The 22097-nt window shown below is 45.4% G+C and overlaps 1 protein-coding gene and 1 long non-coding RNA gene across 4 annotated transcripts in view; one reads left to right on the forward strand and one right to left on the reverse strand.

The window, feature by feature from the left end:
- Window positions 1–17691, reverse strand: part of TSPAN3 (tetraspanin 3) — a 29642-nt gene extending 11951 nt beyond the window's left edge. For both annotated transcript variants that reach the window (XM_082238418.1, XM_082238419.1), the window contains exon 1: window positions 17551–17691. In XM_082238418.1, the coding sequence (XP_082094544.1) occupies window positions 17551–17613 (63 nt within the window). In that variant the 5' untranslated portion in view covers window positions 17614–17691. The remainder of the gene's footprint in view (window positions 1–17550) is intronic.
- Window positions 17692–18248: 557 nt separating this feature from the next.
- Window positions 18249–20807, forward strand: LOC309541012. Of its 2 annotated transcripts, none has more exons than XR_014223610.1 (2): window positions 18249–18613; window positions 19847–20807. It is a non-coding gene; the product is annotated as an uncharacterized lncRNA (long non-coding RNA). The 2 variants fall into 2 exon arrangements; XR_014223611.1 differs by having other exon boundaries at window positions 18249–18609.
- The last annotated feature ends 1290 nt before the right edge of the window (window positions 20808–22097 follow it).

Genomic DNA, 22097 nt, shown 5'->3' on the forward strand with positions numbered 1-22097 from the left:
AACTGATATTCCTCAATCCCAGAAACCAGAAATGCTACGTTATATATTATTCATTGCAACTGCACTGAAGGTCATTGCCAACTCAAGCTGCTGATTGTGCTAAAATTATTTCCACTTCCAACTGTTGGAACGTTCAGGGTGGCAGGAGAGGATATATTGTTTATTAACATCCTTGCTAACTTGCGCTAGCAAGTTCCTTTACACAGCAGCAAACTTGTTGCAAACTTGTTTGAGTTTCTTGACAATACGCAATTTGATCTGGCCTGTCCAGATTGAAATGTGTTCTAATATTTTCCTGGTAAAACCCCTTGAATCCCTCCTAAAAGAATAAAGACACCAGTGTCTTATTCATAATTAACAAAAAGAAAGTTTACTCACGATCAGGCAAAGCACAGTGTGATCCCTGAAGGCAGGCTTTAGGCTTAAAAGTTACAAACTTATACTAACAGGTTTATCCCATAAGGGTTGACCTAGTGACTGCAGTTAGCAGTCTGGCAGTTCACAGGACGAAAGGAAGATGGAAAAGAGAGGTGGCTGCATGACTTGGCCTTTTCTTGGGTCTGGAAAGGTCACACCCACCTACTAGTTGCATGAAAGGAAGGATGCTCCAGCCCAGGAGGAACAGGAAGTTTCGTCTGGCTGGACCAAACATTCCCTTGCATGTCCACTCTAGCAAAACAAGGAATGTTGTATTTGACTGCTCCCAGTGGATTACATCCCACACCAACACCAGCAGCATTAATGCTGGTGAATGTTTTTCTAACCTCCATACACATAAAGAGGTGCTCTCACATAGCCTCAGGTAGAGTGGGTTAAGTTCCACAAATCAATTGCACAGGATCACACCATAGGTCCCAAGTCTGATCCTACATGGGATATTCATCAAGCAGTTAACATTCTTCAGGACATGTGCTAGAAAAACTCCATTATATCTGCTGCTTTCAATTTACAGCACTAGAGCTGTCACCTGCAACGTCTGGCTTCAGTGTAAGCAACTTTGCCGGATGTCTCCAAATCTATGTTCTTGAGGACAACTAGGATTGTCTACCTGAAAGGAATGTTAGAAACTGGGAGAGAACAGCTATTTGCCACACGGCTCCTGGAACCTAGGCTACGGCCACACAAAAAACATGTGGCTAATTGCCTTTTCTTCACAGTTCAGCAACACTTTATATTTGTTTTTTTGAAATGCATGAACTAATTCACAATTCACATCAGTGACACACTTTTAATATCACATGTTTAAAAGCAATTCTTAATTGGACACCACAAACGTAAATGGGGCTCAGACCCTGTAAAAATGGCCAAAACCGTAAGTCATTTGAATAATTAATATTTACAAATACCAACATATGTGTGTGTGTGTAGATAAATATTTAGATATCTAATATGTGCCCTTTTACCCTAGCTTTAATAATATCTCTCTCTCTCTTACACACACAGCTTTAGCCATTGAGGTCCCCATCCATGCACACTTTACTTGGGAGGAAACCCCACTGAACTGTAGGGATTTACTTTCAAGTAGAAGGCAGCCTCCAGATCAGGATTGGAAACAACCCTTTTCTTTTTCCAAATGGTACCCAAATTGCTTCTTTTGTTTCTTATAAATTGTATTTATTGTATTACAGTTTGAATTCCATAAAATTATACAGTGTACCTCGGGTTACATACGCTTCAGGTTACAGACTCCGCTAACCCAGAAATATTACTTCGGATTAAGAACTTTGTTTCAGGATGAGAACAGAAATCGTGCAGCAGCGGCGGCGCAGTAGCAGCAGGAAGCCCCATTAGCTAAAGTGGTGCTTCAGGTTAAGAACAGTTTCAGGTTAAGAACAGACCTCCAGAATGAATTAAGTACTTAACCTGAGGTACCACTGTACTCCTCTCCCCCTCCCTTCTTTTTTGTCTTGGGCTCCCTGGTCCATCAGCATCTGTGCCTGGTTTTGTGAAGATTTTTGGAGTGCTTTTATTGGCTGCCTTTTCATTTTCAACTGATTGGGACTTTAGACTTTTGGGTGTGTGATTCATTCCCTCTGCCTCAGGGAAAGAAAGGGTGGAAGTATGAGGCAGACGCCCACCTGTTTCAGAGCCTCCCTTAAGATGAGAGAGAAATGCAAAACCATACAGGCAGGAAGGCAGGCAGGCAGGGCTACTATAGAGAGAGAGAGAGAGAGAGACACACACGCTGCTCTTTTTCTCTTCCTTACACACAAAAACACACACACCAAGCAAGCAGACACACACACAATTGCTGCTCAGGGGCCCGATTTCTCCTCCTCCTCCTCTCCCTCCCCCCCCTCCTTTCAGGGTGTCCCTACAGAATCTGCTGCTGCAGCAGACCAGCCCATTCCTCCTCTGGCAGGTTCAAGGAAGGAGTTTCACAAGAGGGAGCAGGACTGGCCTCCGTTTCAGTGGATGTGAGTGAGGGGATACGGAGCCAAAGGGACAGCCCCACGTGGAAGCCCCCTCAGGGCCGGAGCTGCGAGCTGCTCTTCCCTACCATCTCCTCTTGCCTGGGCTAAGTTAATAATAATAATAATAATAATAATAATAATAATAATAATAATAATAAAGCACTGCAGCTCCTCTCTGCTTCCACCAGGCAGCCACCCCATCCGGCCAGCCACGCGGCTCCTCAGCTTGAAGTTTCACCCCGGCCCCCTTCATGACGCCCAAGCAGTCCTTCTGAAGGAAGCAGGGTGGGGTTCAGGCAGCACTGCAGCCAGAAAAGAATGAAGTTTCTCCGCTTCTCACAGACTGGTTGGAGAAGTCAGGCGCAAATCAAGCGGCCAGAAATCTTGGCTGAGTCTCATTAGAACGGTTCCCAGGCACCCTGGTTAATTTCAAACACTGCCTGAAAGCGGGAATTGTGGAGACGGGCCTGTCCTGGATTATAAACCACCATATCACCATTAACTACCAATGCAAAGATCCACTGTGGGCAGTGTTAGAAATCACCCTGGTGCCAGGCGTGTTTTGTGACTGGCACAGGGCCAACTGCAACCATGTGGAGATCTCTGGATGCCAGGCTACAGAAAACAGGAGGATCTGAAATATTTCCCTTGTAGTTTGAATTTATTTTATTCTGGATTGTTTTATTTTATATTTTAATGTGTTGCAAACCGCTTTGAGATATGTTCTTTAAAATATAAAGTGGAATAATAATAATAATAATAATAATAATTCCACTGCAAAAAGGGTGCCTAGACATTCTGTGGTGGCAACCGTAATCTAGGGCTAAAGTTCTAAGCAAAAGTGCAAGATGGAGACAGGCTGGCCCCAAATATGGAGAATGGATGTTCCCCACTGGTGCCCATTTGCAAGGGACACACATCTGTCTTTACATCTGTCCCATGAACTTAGTTCCCTCCACCATCTTGGCTTTCCTGCAAGCTACCCTGTAGTTCCCTAATGCTGGCTTCTCCAGGCCCCTGAAAACTCAGCTGTTGCTGATGCTGTTTGCTTCCAAGTGTCTAGTTCTCTGCATTGCTACTACAGATTACTGCAGTGTTGCTCCAGAAAAGAAGTACAAGGGCTATAGGAACCTCCCAACACTTGCATCCTGCCATCAGAAGGAAGCTTAACATCCAGCTGCCCAAGTCTCCCCAAAATGTAAACTAGGCAGGCAAAAGGTTCATTTAAATCTCAGTCTAATTTATTAAAACAGATAGGGAGACCATTGTGTTGACTGATAAAGAACCAAATGAAACCACAAGCCTGAAATCTTATTTTGCTATTGTTTTTATGTGGCACAAGCACTATAATCTTATTGCAAGATACTATCCTTGCATAATGTGAATCTGAATTAACGCTGCTCAGCATGTGCTACTATTACACCTCAGTTGTACCGAATGGTACTTAATTTCAAAAGGCATTGACTAGATGACCCTTGTGGTCCCTTCCAATAAGTGACAGAAACTGAGATATGAAAGCTAGGAGCTAAGCGGCACCTTAACCCGAGGTTATGGGCACAACAGAATGTCTAGGTACATTTTTTAAATAACAAGAATACAAAGCTGAAAACAAATGAACTGCAGCTAAAATATTATGTTCATTTTTCACATGTCCTTCCCCTGCCCCCCCCATATATTCTTAAGAGGGTCTCTTCTCTAGTCTTCAGAGAGTAGCTGGAAGTGGGGAGGCAGAAAAATGTCCTCCTTTCCTTCCACTCTGCAGTTTTAATTTGAAATCATAGGCGCAGTACTGCACCCAGAGCTCAGAAACTGCCCGCGCCAATGAAATTCCATGTCACAAAACACGACTAGAACAAGGGAGTTTTGAACACTGCTTCCAACTCTACGATTTGGTGATTCTATCTCAGACAGTATGCTTCTGATTTGCCACAGGCAGATTTGTACAATTTCACACAAAACATTTTTACCATCGTAATCACACATCCACAGACCGCTTAAAAACAGGAGACTGAGAACCAAATTCACAAATAGAAAGGAACATTTCTCACTTGGACAGCACAGACTTTGTATGCAAAGATTTCCATGTTCAATCACCTCCATTTCCCACTTAGAAATCTCAGGTCATGGGTGATGGGAAGGACCTCTGCCTGAGACCCTGGAAAGGTGAAGCCATGTGGAACAAATAACAGCTGGCCTGGTATAAGGATCTTATTATACGCTTGCCTAAACTAAAAGCCCCCCCCCTTTACTCTCCCAGATGAAAGAACTTTGTGTTGGCCTAGTGTGGGGCACTAAGGAGAGCTTGGCTGTCTGGCTGGTGTACCGGCCACCTAGTGCACCAGCAGCCACCCTGTCAGGCCTGTTGGATGTGGTGGCAGGCTGGGCCTTGGAGTTCCCTAACCTATTGGTTTTGGGGGACTTCAACGTCCATGTTGATGCCACCCCCTCCTCACGGGCTCTGGACCTGGTGTCTTCCATGGTGACATTAGGGCTCTCCCAGTTTGTTTCGGGTGCCACACACAAAGCAGGCCACACACTGGATTTGATTTTTGGTGCAGGTATAGATGTGATCATGTCCTCACTTGTGGAAGTGCCATGGTCTGATCACTACACTCTGAAAGCCAGGATTGACTTCCTGCCCCCACCCCGCTTGGGTGGCAAGCCTATTTGGGCTCGCCCGTGAAGGCTGATGGATTTCATCAGGCTTTGCGGGACCCTGCTCCCCCTGACGGCTCACTAAATGAGCTTGTCGAGAACTGGAATAACCGGCTCTCGGCAGCCATCAATGCGATCACACCTAAGCGCTCTCTGCGACCCCGCTCAAACTGGGCCCCCTGGTTTACCGAGGAGCTCCAGAAAATGAAGCGGGACCTCAGATGGCTGGAGCGAGTTTGGCGGTGTACTCGCGATAGAGCCTCAAGAACATCTTATAGATGTCAGTGAAAGCTGCAAAGAAATTTTACTTCTCAGCTTCCATTGCATCCGCTAGCTCTCGCCCCGCTCAACTATTTAGAATAGTTAGGTCTTTAACAACCCTAGAGGAACAGCCAAATTTAAATACAAATTTGAGCCATAGCTGTGAGGCATTTGCAAGCTTTTTTGCAGAGAAAGTCTTGCTGCTCCGCCATGACCTCCCTGCCAATTTGGATACAACAATAGAACTGGAGGCTCCTCAACTGTCCTCAGGTCCAGTACTGGACCACTTTGATTGGATACGCCCTGCCGATGTAGACAGATTGCTCCGAACTGGAAGGCCCACCACTTGCCCCTTGACCTGTGCCCGTCCTGGCTGATTAGAGCGTGTCCAGATGAGGTGCAGGCTCCCCTGGGTGAGATCATCAATCAGTCCCTTGGCACGGGGACTTTCCCAGGGGAGTTGAAGGAAGCAGTGGTGCGTCCGTTCTTAAAGAAAACATCTCTAGATCCTTTAGATCTATCCAATTACCACCCAGTTTCGAATCTTCCATACCCGGGTAAGGTAATTGAGAGACTGGTTGCTGAACAGCTTGGTAGGTTTCTGGATGAAACATCGGCTCTGCACCCATTTCAGTCCAGCTTTCGCCATGGTTACGGGACTGAGACGGGGCTGGTTGCCCTAACAGATGATCTTCGTAGACAGCTAGATCGAGGCAGGTTGGGACTGCTGATTCTTTTAGATTTGTCAGCAGCCTTTGGCATGGTCGATCACAAACTTTTAGACCACAGCTTTGCCGATGTGGGGATTCAGGGCACAGTCCGACAATGGCTGCGCTCCTTTATCTTAGTTTGGGGACATAGGGTGGACCTAGGGAGGGAGTTGTCGCCGCGGTACTCCTTGGTGTGTGGAGTCCTACAGGGCGCAACCCTTTCTCTGATGCTTTTCAACATCTTTATGTGTCCCCTTGCCCAGATTGTCCGGAGCTTTGGGCTGGGTTGTCATCAATATGATGACACCCAGCTTTATCTGTTAATGGACGGCTGCCCTGACTTGGCCCCGGACACACTGACAAGATGCTTGGAAAGCTGTGGCTGGATGGCTGTGTGGGAGCTGGTTGAAGTTAAATCCTTCGAAGACAGAAGTCTTCTGGCTGGGTCAGGACAACATGGGGTTGGGGGGCCAACTCCCACCTCTTGCAGGGGCTCAATTAATGCCAGTGCCTTCTGTCAAGAGCTTGGGTGTAACCTTTGACGCCTCCCTTTCCATGGAGGCGCAGGTTGCAGCCACAGAAAAGGTGGCATTTTTCCATCTCCGCTGTATTAAGCAGTTGGTCTCTTACCTTTCTCGCCCTGATCTGGCCACAGTGATCCATGTGACTGTCACCTCCAGGCTTGATTATTGTAACTCGCTCTACATGGGGCTGCCCTTGAAGCTGACCCAGAAACTCCAGCAGGTGCAGAATGCCGCAGTGAGGCTCCTTACGGGGTCCTTGCCGCAGGACCACATTCATCCAGTGCTTTACCAGCTGCACTGGCTCTTGGTGGAGTACAGGGTCAGGTTTAAGGTGCTGGTTTTGACCTATAAAGGCCTAAGCAGCCTAGGACCCTCGTACCTACGGGACCGCCTCTCCTGGTATGCGCCGCGGAGGACCTTAAGGTCCACAAATGACAACACTTTGGAGGTCCCAAGTCGCAAGGTGGTTAGATTGGTCTCAACTGGGGCCAGGGCCTTTTCAGTACTCGCCCTGACTTGGTGGGACGCTCTGTCACAAGAGACTAGGGCCCTGCGGGACTTGATATCTTTCCGCAGGGCCTGCAAGACAGAGCTGTTCCGTCTGGCCTTTGGTTTGGACTCAGTCTGACCCTTTTGTTTTCCCTCCCCTTACGGTTTTGATCCATGGGCTACTTTTAAAATGAGGCTGCATTTTAAATTGCATATAAACCTGTATTTTAAATTGTTTTGTTGTTGTAACCCCCCCATTATGTTTTTATTGCAATTTTACTGGTGTTAGCTGCCCTGAGCCCAGCTCTGGCCGGGTATATGTTGTTGTTGTTGTTGTTGTTGTTGTTGTTCGGGTATATGTTGTTGTTGTTGTTGTTGTTGTTGTTAAATAGCAGGCTCTTGGAAGGGAGCTGAATTAATTTATCTGCTACCACCAACTGTCTGGAGAGCCACCCATAGATGCTAATGGGCAGGAGACTCTGCACAGGGAACGGCATGCCAAGGTACGCTGGGCCAAGACCATGTAGGGGTTTGCAGGCAGCAGCCTGCATCTCAAACTGAGCCTGGAAAGTGACTGGCAGCCTAAAATATACCAGCGCAAACACTTTTGCGATCTTGGCAACAATCCAAATCTTAAAATAGGTAGAGAAGATTATGGCACAGCAGCATCTACGTAGGCCATATTGGACCATGTACCAGATTACAATTCATTATCCATTAATTAAAAGACGCCAGCTTCTTGGGAGAAAAGTGATGACAAACCTAGACAACACCTTAAAAAGCAGAGACATCACCTTGCCGACAAAGGTCCGTATAGTTAAAGCCATGGTTTTCCCAGTAGTGATGTATGGAAGTGAGAGCTGGACCATCAAGAAGGCTGATCGCCGAAGAATTGGTGCTTTTGAATTATGGTGCTGGAGGAGACTCTGGAGAGTCCCATCTTGAGAGAGCAAGATGAACAAACCTCTCCATTCTGAAGGAAATCAGCCCTGAGTGCTCACTGGAAGGACAGATCCTGAAGCTGAGGCTCTAAAACTTTGGCCACCTCATGAGAAGAGAAGACTCCCTGGAAAAGACCCTGATGTTGGGAAAGATGGAGGGCACAAGGAGAAGGGGACGACAGAGAATGAGATGGTTGGATGGTGTTCTTGAAGCTACCAGCATGAGTTTGATCAAACTGCGGGAGGCAGTGGAGGACAGAAGTGCCTGGTGTGCTCTGGTCCATGGGGTCACGAAGAGTCAGACACGACTAAATGACAACAACATATCTGAGTTTCTAACACTGCCAGGCCCCATGATGCCAATCAGAGGGTTGAGTTTGCACAAGAGAAGATCAAGCATTTTGAAGACTTCGGAAAACCCACTGAACACTGCACGGCACACACAGGGCAAGACACTGCCTGTCCCACCAACAGTCTGACTTAACGTAAGGCAGCTTCCTATGTGTGGTGCAGCTGTTTGTGTTGAGCTACGACTAGGAAGATCCCAGTTGACATTTCCAGGTAGACATGAAGCTCATGGGGGATTGGGGCCACTCATAACCACAGTTTACTCACAGGATTGTGACAAAAGAAGGCATGGGAGTGGAGACTAGGAAAGAGAGAGCGAGAACCATAGAGCTATCCTGGGATCCTTGGAGAAAGGGCAATCATGTCGCCCTCTGATATAGAGTCAAAATATAAGGTGATATCCAATATTGGTCACCCTCAGAACAGTTCCACTGATTTTGTCAAGTCTACTCCAGGACAAACACATGGAATATCACCCAAAGACTAGTTTGAAGCCCAACTGGAATGGATCAAGATAATCCACCCCAGCCTGGAACACCAAGAGCAGAGTGGCAAAAGGCAATCTTAAGAACAAAGAGAGTCCGATGAATCTGACCCAAAGGGAGCATCGGCTCCCCCTTCGTTTTTCATAGCAACCAGCACTTCTGGGACACTCAGAAAATGAAGGAACCAGCTCTCCCCTCCTGTCTAATATTCAGAGGTTCCATTTGGCCATCATAGTTAATAGTTACTGATGTATCCATGCTTCTTTAATGTGCTCCTAAAACCCCCCTACATAAACCAGCCTATTCTGTGGCACATTCTATGGCAGCATATGCCACAGGTTATTAAGCAATGCATAAAGAGCCTATAACTGCCTGTGGTTCTCCAAAGTCTAGCAAGTGATTTAAGAAGAAGCCTAGCTTACAGTCGCAACAACACAATGTCTAGGAACTCTTTTAAAAAAATAAAACAAGATCACAGAGCTGAAAATGAATTGTGAATATTGCCAACACAATAAAAATTTTAAAGTGTAATGTGGTGTTTTTCCCCTTTTTTGCTGCTGTTTTGATTCCCTTGGGTTATTTCAGGTGTGGCCTTTTGAAAAATGGAAGCAAACAACCATTCCAATATCATACTGAACTTCAATGAAAGTTTAGCAAAAGTAGCTACTCCTGTCCCAACATCAGGAGCAGAAATAAGCAAAAAGCGACTAGGCTTATCAAATATCGTACACCAGTCTTTTAAAAAAATAAATACTGTAAAATCCATTCAAATCTGTTTTAGAATAGTTGACACAATCTCTTATAATACTGTTTGGCTGTGCTCTATTTCCTAATATAAACTTCAAATAACTTTTAAGTTTCCTTGGCAGCTGCTCTCATGCCCCCAAGCAAGAACAGCAGCAACAGCAGCCACACGCCCAAGGCATTTATTTATTTAATTCAGACATGCATATCTAGCTTTTTTAATCCAACGGGTTCACAAGTTAGTTTACAACTGAACTGAACCAAAAACATCCAGCAAAACTACCAAATAAACAAGTACCAATAAAACCAAGACCACAAAACAGCAGCAGCAAAGCACCTTGTTGTTGATAAAAAACCAAGGTAAAGAAAGTCATTTTAACCCAGTGCTAACATGTGAAAAGGAAGGGCGCCAGACAAGCCTTTCTGAGGAGGAAATTCTAAAGATGGGAACCAACCCATAATACAACTGAAAGGAAAGGTCGCTCCTTATGGGAAGAGTATTTATTGGATTCATGGACTATATAACTCCCAACCATGAAACAGGCAGCTAATTGACTGGTGTTCCAACCATACATTGAGCTACCTGCCAAAGCCCCACCATAGCTATTTTAGATTGGGTCCATACATGGCTATCGAAGTTGTTTAACAAATGCCACAGTCATAATGCCAGTCAAGTATGCGTTTGACTCAAGTTAATGCAACTGTGCAATGTTTGTAGAAATCATTTCGAACGAATTTATTTTTTTAAATGAGTATGGCAAAATCAGTGTCACACCACGTTGTTCTGCTCTGTCCCACACCAGCTGAAAGAAACACGTAATCACACTGGCCAGAAATCAGGGAAACTCCCAAATGAGGCATCCAAACATGCAGAATTAAAGGGCTTTTATTTAAAGAAAAAAAGCAATACCTGTTCCAAGTAGAGCAGATGTTAGAAACAAAGTCGTCACACACATTTGGGGAGTCTTTCATGTTATCTCCTAAGAAGTCAAACGGCAATCTGAAGTCAATTAAAATACCACAATATATTATTTCCAATCCAACAGGGAAGACTCATGTCTCTGAAATACAATGGTACCTCTGGTTCCAAACTGAATTCGTTCCGGAGGTCCGCTCTTAACCTGAAACCCGTTCTTAACCTGAGGTACCACTTTAGCTAATGGCACCTCCCGCTGCCGCACGATTTCTGTTCTCATCCCAGGGCAAAGTTCTTAACCTGAGGTACTACTTCTGGGTTAGCGGAGTCTGTAACCCGAAGTGTTTGTAACCCGAGGTACCACTGTACCACCATTCCTTTTGATAGGCTATGGCTTGAGCAAAGGTATCTCCTTTCTCCCATTCACAGAAACCTCAATGTCCCTGAACTACCAGGAGAGAACTTGATCTCTGCACTCATCGCCCAGAAACACTCATCCATCCATCAAACCTGATCATAGTTATTAATGGTTCTTCAAGGGTAACACTGTTAAGTGCGTTTGCATGAGGAAATCCCAAGCGAGTGTTTAGCTGCACCTTCATTAAACATGCAGGGATTCAGTTGCCAGTACAAGTACTTGTGTCCATGGAGATTCCCTTAAGTATCTGAAAGAGAGGCCTGCTTCTAGATTGACTGCGCAGAAGGAAAAGAAAGGGCTCACCAGGAGATCACGGAACCATTTGTAAGACAGCTGCAAAGCTTGCAGAGCACACAGGGTCTATCCCAGCACAGCATTTGTGCTCTTCAGAAAAAATGCATGCACAGCATCACCGAAACACAGTTGTGTTAGAGAGAACACAAGGATATTGTCATGCTTTTTAATTTTAAACTTACAAATCAAGTAGGTAATGAAGGTGGCTGCAGTCTACGAATGTTTGCTTCATTTATGCCACTGTAGCACAAGTCTGACATCTTGTTGTTTTATTGTGATGAATCTCTAATAATTGGGTCCCTTTAGCTGCATTTACACAAGGAAACACTTGAGTGGACATAGCCTCCACGAAGGGGGAGGATGGGGCTAACATTAATCTTTCAATGTTTTAAGATATTAATTCTCAAATTGTGGATATCAAAAGGAAGGTCTGCAAAATGCATTAACATTTACATAGTTATTTTGCCATGGTAATTGTGGCATCTCAGGTATGCCCAACCTTTAATGTATCAAGATTTTGAAGACTCAGCTGTACAGGCAGTCCTGCAAAAAACGGTATCTTGTGAAAGGAGTGTTCATAAGCATGTTGCTGGAGAGGCGCTATTCAAAAATAATTAGGTTGCAATCCCAATTCCATATGCCTGAAAGTAAGCCCTTTTGATTGCAGTAGGATCTATTTCTGTGTATAAATGGTTAGGATTGTGCTGTTAGGCCTGTTCTTCCAAGAATTTTGATATAATAGACTATTAATTTTGATATAATAGTACTGTGGCTGCAGTACTTGCTGTAAATGAAACAACGTATTTGGCACAGAGAGGGGGAGGAGAGAGATTGAAATTGTGTGTTTGTGTGTGTGTTTGTCTACACTCATACACCCCAGTATTTACAAATACTTATGGATGGCCACTATTGCTGAGGCTGAACCCCATTTATTTTTGTGGTGTCCAATTAACAATTGCTATTAAATTACTATTACAAATGTGATATTACAAATGTGTCACTGATGTGAACTGTGTATAGTGGTACCTCGGGTTAAGTGCTTAATTCCTTCTGGAGGTCTGTTCTTAACCTGAAACTGTTCTTAACCTGAAGCACCACTTTAGCTAATGGGACCTCCTGCTGCCGCCGCGCTGCCAGAGAACAATTTCTGTTCTCATCCTGAAGCAAAGTTCTTAACCTGAGGTACTATTTCTGGGTTAGCGGAGTCTGTAACCTGAAGCGTATGTAACCTGAAGCTATGCAACCCGAGGTACCACTGTATTAGTTCACGTGTATTTTTTAAAAAAAGATTACTGTAATTGGTAAAATGTGTGACTGAATTGTAAAATATATTAACGTCAACAATATACAAAAAGCATTTTTTGCTTTGTAATCTTAAAGGGGGAAAAGGTGACTAGACATTTCAATGTTGCGTCTGTAACGTAGATTTAAGGGGCATCTGGTCAATAGAGCTGCTGACCACTGATGGTTCGTGGAAAGCAGTTTGGGAATGCCTGTTGTAGGCACTGCAACCACTGACGCAGCCTGGGCTTCAAATTACGTCCACACATGTACATTGAATACATTTCTCACCATATAAAGGTTGTCAATACTAAGAGACAAGCCCCGTTCTCATCTCTTGACAGAAATCCAGTTCAAAACTATAGCAGTTGTTGTTTTGTAAAAAGCATCCCAAAACAGAAATGCCCTGCTGGAACATTGTCCAGCATGCCATTTCTACTAGTAAGTCAACCAGATGCCATAGGAAGGATATAAAGGCAAAAGCCCTCTTCTGCTATTATGTCCCAAGAACTGGTATTCAGAGTCATATAGTCTCTGACCCAAGATTACCGGAATCAGATGGAACAGTTATCATTTGCAAATGCATTTTGCCCTTTAAAGAACTGCTTTCTCCACAGAGGAGCTGCAAAAAAAAATGTAGCTGGTCAAGGGAGCCAGTAACCAGACACTGGAGAGACCTGTCAGGAGTAAGCATGGACCAATGGTACGAGATAGTATGGGAAACAGCCCTACTAGAAAAATTAACCAATAAACTGAAACTGACATGGGGACAAACAGAAGAAGACACCTTCACCCCGGTATGGCTCCCCTTTATCACATACACAGCCCAACAGGACAATGACAATAATTCACCAACAGCATACAAACCAATATGGCTAACCTGATCCAAAACACCCACCCACCCCACTCACACACGAAAACAAACATCACCACAGCCAATCACAAACAAATAATCACGCCTAGGCCAACCCCAACCTCTCTCACCACCAAAGGAACACAAGTGAACAACACAAGCACGCTGACACCAAACTCCACATACATTAAGCATAATAGAAACACCGCTACCCGACCCCCACCCCATCCATCTCCCCTCCCTCCACCCCTTTCTTTTTCTTCTTCTTTTTTTTTCTTCTCCCCCTAATGTCTCAACAAATGAAACAGATTTGTAAAAATGTTACATGGAAAAAAAATACACGAGGCATTACGCTTACACTGTAAAGCAAGAAAACCCTTAATAAAATATTTTTTTAAAAAGGGGGGGGCCAGGAACTCAAAAAGGTTGAAAACCTCTGGCTTAGTATTGAAAAAACTCCCAATGAGTGGCAAGAGGAAATGGGGGGGGGGGAGAGAGAGGGAAGAATGGGAAAGAAAGGTAAGCAGGACAACAATGGCCTCATTCTCTTCTGTTCACTTTGTAACCTGAGCTGGCTCTTCAGCACTACCAGCTTCCTTGATCTGTGTAAGAACAATGCAGCCCACAGCAAGCTTCTTCCAAGATGAAGTTACATCCAGTTCAAGGCTGCCATGAAAGAAAAGGTGCCCAGCAAGATCCCAAGAGAAACAGCATGCTCCAGGTCAACAGAAACTGATGCACGTCTAAGCAACTGTGAGCCACTTGTTCTGCCTTAGGAGCTCACTGCTCTCAAGTGGTGTTCACATTACACTTGTTCAGTTTTGAAGAGGAGAGAACATTAGCTGTAGTTCTCAAGTTTCAATCTTAGTAATAATTCATAGGCTCAGGTACTAATCAATCTTATTTGGTGCACCTATGCAGCACTACACTGAACCCAGACAGGAGCCAAGCTAAACTAGTATACACGCAACAGCTATTAAGGAATGTGCTGCAATTGTTCTGTACAACGCAACACCTTTGAGAGCTGTATGGTAGAAAAGCCGCCAAGAAAACATTTTTTTAAAATCTGCAGAGAACTTCCAACTGTCTGTTCTGTAATGCTCTGGTGTGTTTTTACATTTCTTAAATCAAATTTGTTAAATAGCAATATCTTAATAGCTACACATATTAAACCATGGTGAGATAGATATAAAACATCTAAGGATGCACTGGTTGACCAAGGGTTAGGGGAGTAAACGTGTCCCTATTCTGTACTAAATGTGCCCCTGTGAAAATTTAATAAGAACATACAAAGCAGGGTATCTCTTTGTCAGAGAGGCCAACCACAAACTGGGCATGAAGGCGATTGCCCTTTCTTACTTTTGCCCACCCCTCCTCTTGCAAACTGCACACCTGCCTCTAAACAAGAGGGTTCCATTTGCCTCCAGTACAGAAAGTGCTCTCTTCCTCCACTCATTTGCCAAATTGCCTTCTAAAGCCATCCCATCATGCTGTGGTAATAAATTCCATATGAATTGTGGGAAGTGTTTTCTATTGTCTTTACTAACCCAACCCTACTGCCTATTAATTTGACAAGCTCCAATTCTTGTATATAAAAGAGGCACCATCTCCAGTTAAAATAGCAGATGAATTTCCTAATTTCCCCTAGCCTGTGATGAAAAAAACCTAGCATGTTTCCACTGTCATTTTTCAGACTACAGTAGTTTCTCCTAGTTGCAGAGAAAAATGGATTTGAATACCAGAAACCCTCCTGAAATATACAGTGACTTTTTTGTCAATATCGGAGCTGCTACTCCAAGGCAGCCTCCGAGGCCCACCTATGCCTCCGCCTCCCCAGAGTCTTAGAATTACCTATCGACAACAGCTTTAACTCAAATGTTTTTACACAACAACAGGTAGTTTGAAATGCAACATTTCCCACTAGCTCTAAATTGATACAGGCCAAGTTATTTGTATCCTTCGCTTACAGATTTTCTGAAGTTCCCAGAGAACTGAACAATGCACCTAGCTCAGCAGCAATATTGCCTTCAGAGCAACACTAACTTGGAAACAATGGACGAGCCATCCCTTCTCATCACCGTATAATAGTGTCCACTGTATCCCATACATCTTTCAAAACCCTGCCTTCTAGAGAAGCACATTGCTCGGCACTTTAAGCACACAAGGGTCTGATTGAAATCTTTTAAAAGGCACTGTTTTTAAAAAGTCTTGCATTTGCCTCAGTGTTCGAAACCAACCAGGCACCTTTGGCGACTCAGGAAAGCCCCCTTGGAACCAAGCAGAGATTTCCTGCTGCAAGGTTTCTGCGGCTGAGCATCTGGCATTCCCTCCCCAGAAAGCCTTTTTACATGCTGAAGAGACTCTATTGTGAACACAATTGGCTAAGTGTGTGTGACACATACATATATATACACACCACCCTAGTATTTACAAATACTTATGGTGGACCACTATTGCTGAGGCTGAGCCCCATTTATGTTTGCGGCGTCCAATTAAGAATTGCTCTTAAAAATGTGATATTAACAATGTGTCACTGATATGAATTGTGTTCAGGTGTTTCAAAAACATTGAAAGTGCTCCCACATCGGGGGGGGGGGGGATGGCAACTAGCCATTCTATTTTTGCTCCTGTAACCCAGGTTCCAGGAGGCAAATAGCTTTTCTGTTCCAGTTTCTAACACTGGTTTGCTTACTTTTCTAGTCTTTAAATTATAGCTTGGTTTATTTTGACTTTTTTACTTGTATTTCTTTAATTCTACTTTTCCCTTGTATACAAAATCACCTCTATGATCTAAAAACAGCTGTAGCACAAATGTTTCCGTCTGCAACTATATTTCTGCTGCTGCAAACTACTGTACCCTAATCTTATCTGGGACATTTGATGAAGAAGGATCATTGCCCAGTGGCAGGGCACCCAATTTTCATGCAGAGCGTCCCAGGTTCAATCCCTGGCATCTCCAGGTAAGGCCAGGAGAGTGTGTGTGTGTATTCGTACAAATAGCACAATATTTTTTTCCTTTGAACTGGAAAATTTTCTGATGTCCTAGACTAGTGTGTGATCTAATGTAGCATGATTATTTTACTTTTATTTGGTAAACAAAACTAAAAACTTTGAAACTGCCTAATGTTGTATTTTTTTATTGGCATCTGTTCATACTGCCATACCAAAACAAGTAGAAGAAAATCAGGAAAAACTTCCTGAGAGCTGCCAAAGAAACATGCCACATAACACTGAAAGGATTAGAAGTGGGTAACAACTGAACTATAGAAGTACTATTTATAGCAATGTTATTTTTGCTTATTAATATAGTATTACCGCATTCCAGAGCCTTTTTTTTCAAACAGCTGGCATAATGAATCTGACATTACAGTAATTTGAACTCCATCCCACTGGTGCGTGAAGGTTATACTGTACATGCCATCACGTTCTTCAATTGTATTCCCTTAAATTAGGTTATGCTGATCTCATGTCTTCCTTCCCATCTCTCCATCTTCTAGAGGTATTTTTTTCTAAACTGGTGTTCTACTAACCTGCACACATCACCTTAATATTGACAACAGCCCCTCGCCCCCAAAAAAGTCTGAGCTCAGCTGGATATAAATTTAAATGAGGGGGAATAAAAATTTGGCACAAACCATTTATGTAAGCAGAACAGGGGGCCAGTCTTGAAAATTGTGCCCGCTTTGTGCCCGCCCTAATCCTCAACGCCACCCCTAAATGCCACCCCCGTACATTGTCCTCGTTGGGGGCAGACCCCGTTCCCACACCCTCCGGCAGCCGCCCAGCACAGCGCCGGGTTGCATCTTCCCAGCTAGGGCGAAGGAGGAAGCGGGGAAGCAAACGGGGCGGGACCTCAGCAGGGTCCACACACGCCTCTTCCTCCGGCCCCCGCCTGACCAGGCCCGCCTGCCGAGGCGGCCTTGGATGTTCCCCTAACCCAGCCCCTCTTCCAAGGAGCGAAAAGGGCGGGAAGAGAAGCGGAGGCCCAGCGCATCCCTCCCAGCCCCGGAGGCAGGACGCGGCCTTCCCAACCGGAGAGCCCCGAGGCGGGATGAGGCGCCTCCGTCTCCCGCGACCGGAGCCCGGGCGAGAAAGAGCCGCGTCCCCCGGGGATCCCTCGCCATTCAGGCCTGGGCAGGTCTGCCCCGCGTGTGCAGCGTCCACACGTGCAGTTTATATCCGTGTCGGAACAGGGCGGGGAGCGGGAGGGGCCTCACCCAGAAGATGAGGTTGAGGAAGACGAGGACGGTCTTGGAGGACGTGATCCCGCACTGCCCCATGGCCGCCGCCGGCGCCTTCGCCTTCGCCTCCGCCTCCTCCGCCGCCGCCGCCTCCTCTCCCTCCTCGGCTCTCGCGACTGGGCTCCCTCCGCCGGCGTGCGCCACGTGGCTCCGCCCCTTTGTGACGCCATGGCGGCGGCGAGGAGGGCGAGGCTCGCCGAGGCTTAAGATGGCGCCGCCCGCGTCACGTGATGCCGGAGGGCCTCTAAGATGGCCGCCGGCCTGCTTCGGCGGGGGGGGGGCAGAGGATCCCACGCGTGACGCACTTGAAGCCGAGGCGGGGGCCGCAGGGCGTCTGCGCACGCGCGTCCCGGCAGGAGGGGCCTCCCCTCGGAGGGAGCCGCCCGAGGAAGGCCTTGGCTGGCCTGACCCTGCCTCGCCCCGGCCTCCCCGAGGGGTCGCCCTGCAGCCCCTTCTCGGGGGTGGCGCCCGCCCGCCCTGGGGAGCGTCCAGGAGAGAAACAGCTAGCCCAGGTTTAGCAGGCGCCTGGAGGCCCCTCTCGAGGGAAGGGTTTAAGGGCGGGTGTCTTAGTGGGTTTCTAATATTCTGTTGGGAGCCGGGAAACCCAGCCAGAGGGGCGGGGCATGAATACATATTATTAATATTATTATTACTCTGACGGGCAACGTCCAGCTATTGATTGACAGGTCAAGCTCAATTACATGGGACCTGGGGAAGTTTCCATGGGGAAGTGTTTTGCTTTCGGGTGTCTTTTTAGGTCCTGTTTCCTGCAGAGGCCTTTATGGAATGCCTCCAAAGTCATACCAAACTCCTTCTCTCATTCTCTTCCTTATGTGGCACACACTGTCTAGTCCCAGGAGGGAGGTCTGCTTCGGGTTGGGGAAGCCCCGAGGTGTACAGAATAACAGAAAAGCTTTAGGCAAGATGCTGAGGTCCCAGGAGCTGCAGGGGAGAAAATGGTACTTCTGTGCAATGGAGTATCCTGGACTGGCTGGCTGCCCTATACAGGAGTGGTCCATACTGCAACATTTTGATGTAGGTAGGCACCACTTGTATTTCCTGAACACACGTCTACCAATTTGTGCCTAAAGCAAGGGTGAAATCGTAATGTCTGCAACTAATGCATGTAGTTTGTGATGAGCCTTTTTGCTCATTGTCTAGCACGGGTCAGCAAACTTTTTCAGCAGGTGGCCGGTCCACTGTCCATCAGACCTTGTGGAGGTCTGGACTATATTTTTTTTTGGGGGGAGGGGATATGAATGAATTCCTATGCCCCACAAATAACCCAGAGATGCATTTTAAATAAAAGCACACATTCTACTCATAAAAACACACTAATTCCCGGACCATCCGTGGGCTGGATTTAGAAGGCGATTGGGCTGGATCCGGCCCCCGGGCCTTAGTTTGCCTACCCATGGTCTAGCATCTCTGAGCCCCAAGAGTATCCCCAACCCGCTTTTGGATTAACTGACCTGGTGGGGTTTACCATCTTAGAACTTCTTATCCCATCATCTCACTAGCCCATTAATCTAAACTAGCCCCAAATGAACAGGGCTAGAAATACCTGAAAATTTCCCCATCTCAATCAAGTTTGCTGTTTCTGGTTAGCTTTGTCCCAGATTATCTTGGGCAGACTAAATATAGGCACAGTCAGGAACTGATTTGGTCTTTCTGCTGCTCTGCCTCATTTTTCTTGGCTTAGAAGGGTTCAAACTCGTACTGTGGTTCACCACAAAAACAAGGGGAACAGCAGGATGATAAATAGTGCTTGTGAAGTTCATTTTAAAAAGGAAGTTGTTCAAGTTTCTCTGGCCCATAAAGGAACTAACTCCAGTTTTTCTTTTTACAAAACTAGCTAGTTCAGCTGGGGTTCATCCTTAGCCACCCCACCCCCCGGGTTCAGAATGTTATAAGCTGTTGCGCCAAAGTACAGGATCCAAGTGTTATTCAGGGCCACGCAAGTAATGCAGTGTAAGATGTCTGACAGAGAGTGACAATTTCCCCATAATTGTAATTTGTGCTAGCCCCACAGCTGTTAAAGGTGTAAGGCATCACATCCTTTCTTGTACCTGTTTTCACTGCAAGCTGCTTCTGTTGGAAGAGAGTCAGTCTCTTCAGCAAGGAAGATAAAAGAAATGCCTCAGATTCCCTCCGATTGCTTAGCAATAGTGATTAAATGACTGAGCAGCCTCAGCAACAGCGGTGTCTCTGTATCTGCTTAATAAGACTTGGAATGCTGTCTTCATATTTTGCTTTCTAATTTTCTTCATAGGTGTCCAACTGACATTAAAAAAGAAAGAAGATGAAACACGAAAGTGCAGGAATGAACGTGAAGATGAAATCATTCAAAGTTCTACCCCAAAATGAACTTAATTCACCTTCAGTTTACCTGGCAACTCTGGGGACTACTCTCAGAAGTAGTTCGAGTTTTGAACTGGTTCAGTTAGGTGCCACAATGGAACAGGCTCTCTGATTCTTGGGGATCGCAATGTGTCCATTCTGTTATATGCTGATGACCTAGTTTTGTTTTCTGTGAACAAAATTGGACTTTGCAGGTCCCAATAATATCAGTAGCCTGCTCCTGAGTAACTAGGAGCAGAGTTTTCAGGGAGGAGGTCCCTGTTTTGTGGAGCAGCAGTATTCCTGTTGAGATACAGTGGTCAGGCACTCTTTGTACTTACTAGAAACTGGACCATGGTGCCAGCCAAGAACAAGCATCCATTATCACAGCCTCTTATTCTATTTCATCCCCTCAAATCAAGGACAACAATTCAGGGCTTCACTACCTTGAGATGCTGGCTTTTCTGCAATTACGTTGAGCCCTTGTTGAACTTAGGTTTCAACAGATGCCCTCAGCATAAGTTGGTTGGAATAGCACACATGGAATGGCATTTTTGGATGTCATCAGGTTGCAGATGCACTGCTTGTAGATTTGCCCTTTACATATGGTGTCCAGAGAAATTTTCAAATTTTCTATTGGTTCTCAAATTGATCCTCCCTGGAAGTGATAGTTGAATTCTTAGCCAATAAATACACATCTGGTAGCCATATTTGCTCTGGCACACCCAAGAAGCTTCATTCCAGTTATGTTAATGCTTTGTAGTTTTCAATTTTTATGCTGTAAATGATGTGTGATTTTAGAGGAATGTTTTGCTTTTTATCCTCTTTGTTCATTGTGAAGGCCTTTGGTGATATACAATAAATTGAAATGAATGATATTGTTACCTGTGAAATATTGCTCTACACAGCTTTCTGCGAAATATATAATGTGTTTTTGGATGCTTTCAGAAATGCTTCCTTGTTGGGAAATAATCGTTTGACTATTTTAGGATGCAATGGTTTGTAAACAGATAAAGAACGATGCTAGGAAAGTTACACAACAGAGGCTTGTGTGGCTGTTTCTTGCCTGCGGATTTGAAGCCTGATTCATTGAATAGCTGCCCCGTGACCTACTTTTCTAAGAGAGCCTGCAAATACGGAGCCGAGGAATTGCGACTCTGGTGCCTGCCAGGAACATTATTGACAGGATCAAAATGGAATTTTGGACTGGTGAGTCAGGGCTTCAGTAGGAAGAATGGGAGCCAACTGCTAGGGGCTGAGGTCCCTTCCCCCCCCCCAATAAAATATTGGAGGGGGCCAGCATCCCACCCCCACGTTGATGGGCATTGCCATTAAAATGGTGTGGGTGGGTGCTGTCATGTGATCAATTATGTGGGCTGGAGCTTACCTGCCCCCCCCCCATTTTAGTCAAGGTGGAACCCCTGGTTGGAAGGGGTTACAGCCTAGGTTTGCTACTATTTGTGTAACTGGAGAAGTACAGTGGTGCCTCGCAAGACGAAATTAATTCGTTCCGTGAGTTTTTTCGTCTAGCAAATTTTTCGTCTTGCGAAGCACGGTTTCCCATAGGAATGCATTGAAATTCAATTAATGCGTTCCTATGGTCAAAAAAAGTCCAAACAAAGCCAAATTTGGTACAACAATAGTTTATTAACTGCTCTTTAAAGTCACACATACTTTAAAGAGCATTTCAAAAATTGAAGGAACAATAAATTAAGTTTCTAAACATGATAGAAAAACATTTAAAAATCAACAAAGTGTACTGTACATACATTTTCTAAGACTCTGGGGGACCACTCGAAGAAGGTTCCTCTTCCACTCTTTGCTTCTTGCTGAAGAACCTGTCCACGGTCTGCTGCTTCATCCGCCTTTTCAGCAGCTCCCTGAAAGGCGACATGACCCTCGTATCAAAAGTGTTCGCAAGGTCACGTGTCAGGTACTTGTCAGGGTGGTGCCGCTGTGCAAAAGCCTGCACATCTTTCCACTTCTGGCAAATGTCCTTCAGTTCTTCAGCCGCAGGAACATCAGAACTGGCAGCCTCTCCATGCCTGACCACGCTGTGGATTCCAGATCTTGCCTTGAACCGGTCAAACCAGCCTCTGCTTGCCTTGAAGACTTCTGGCTCGCCTGAGGTTCCTGGCTGTTCCCGGATGAGGTCAGCGTGCAAGGCCTTGGCCTTCTCACAA

This window comes from Podarcis vaucheri (assembly GCF_965113315.1).
Source record: "Podarcis vaucheri genome assembly, chromosome: 9".
Classification (NCBI taxonomy): Eukaryota; Metazoa; Chordata; class Lepidosauria; order Squamata; family Lacertidae; genus Podarcis; species Podarcis vaucheri.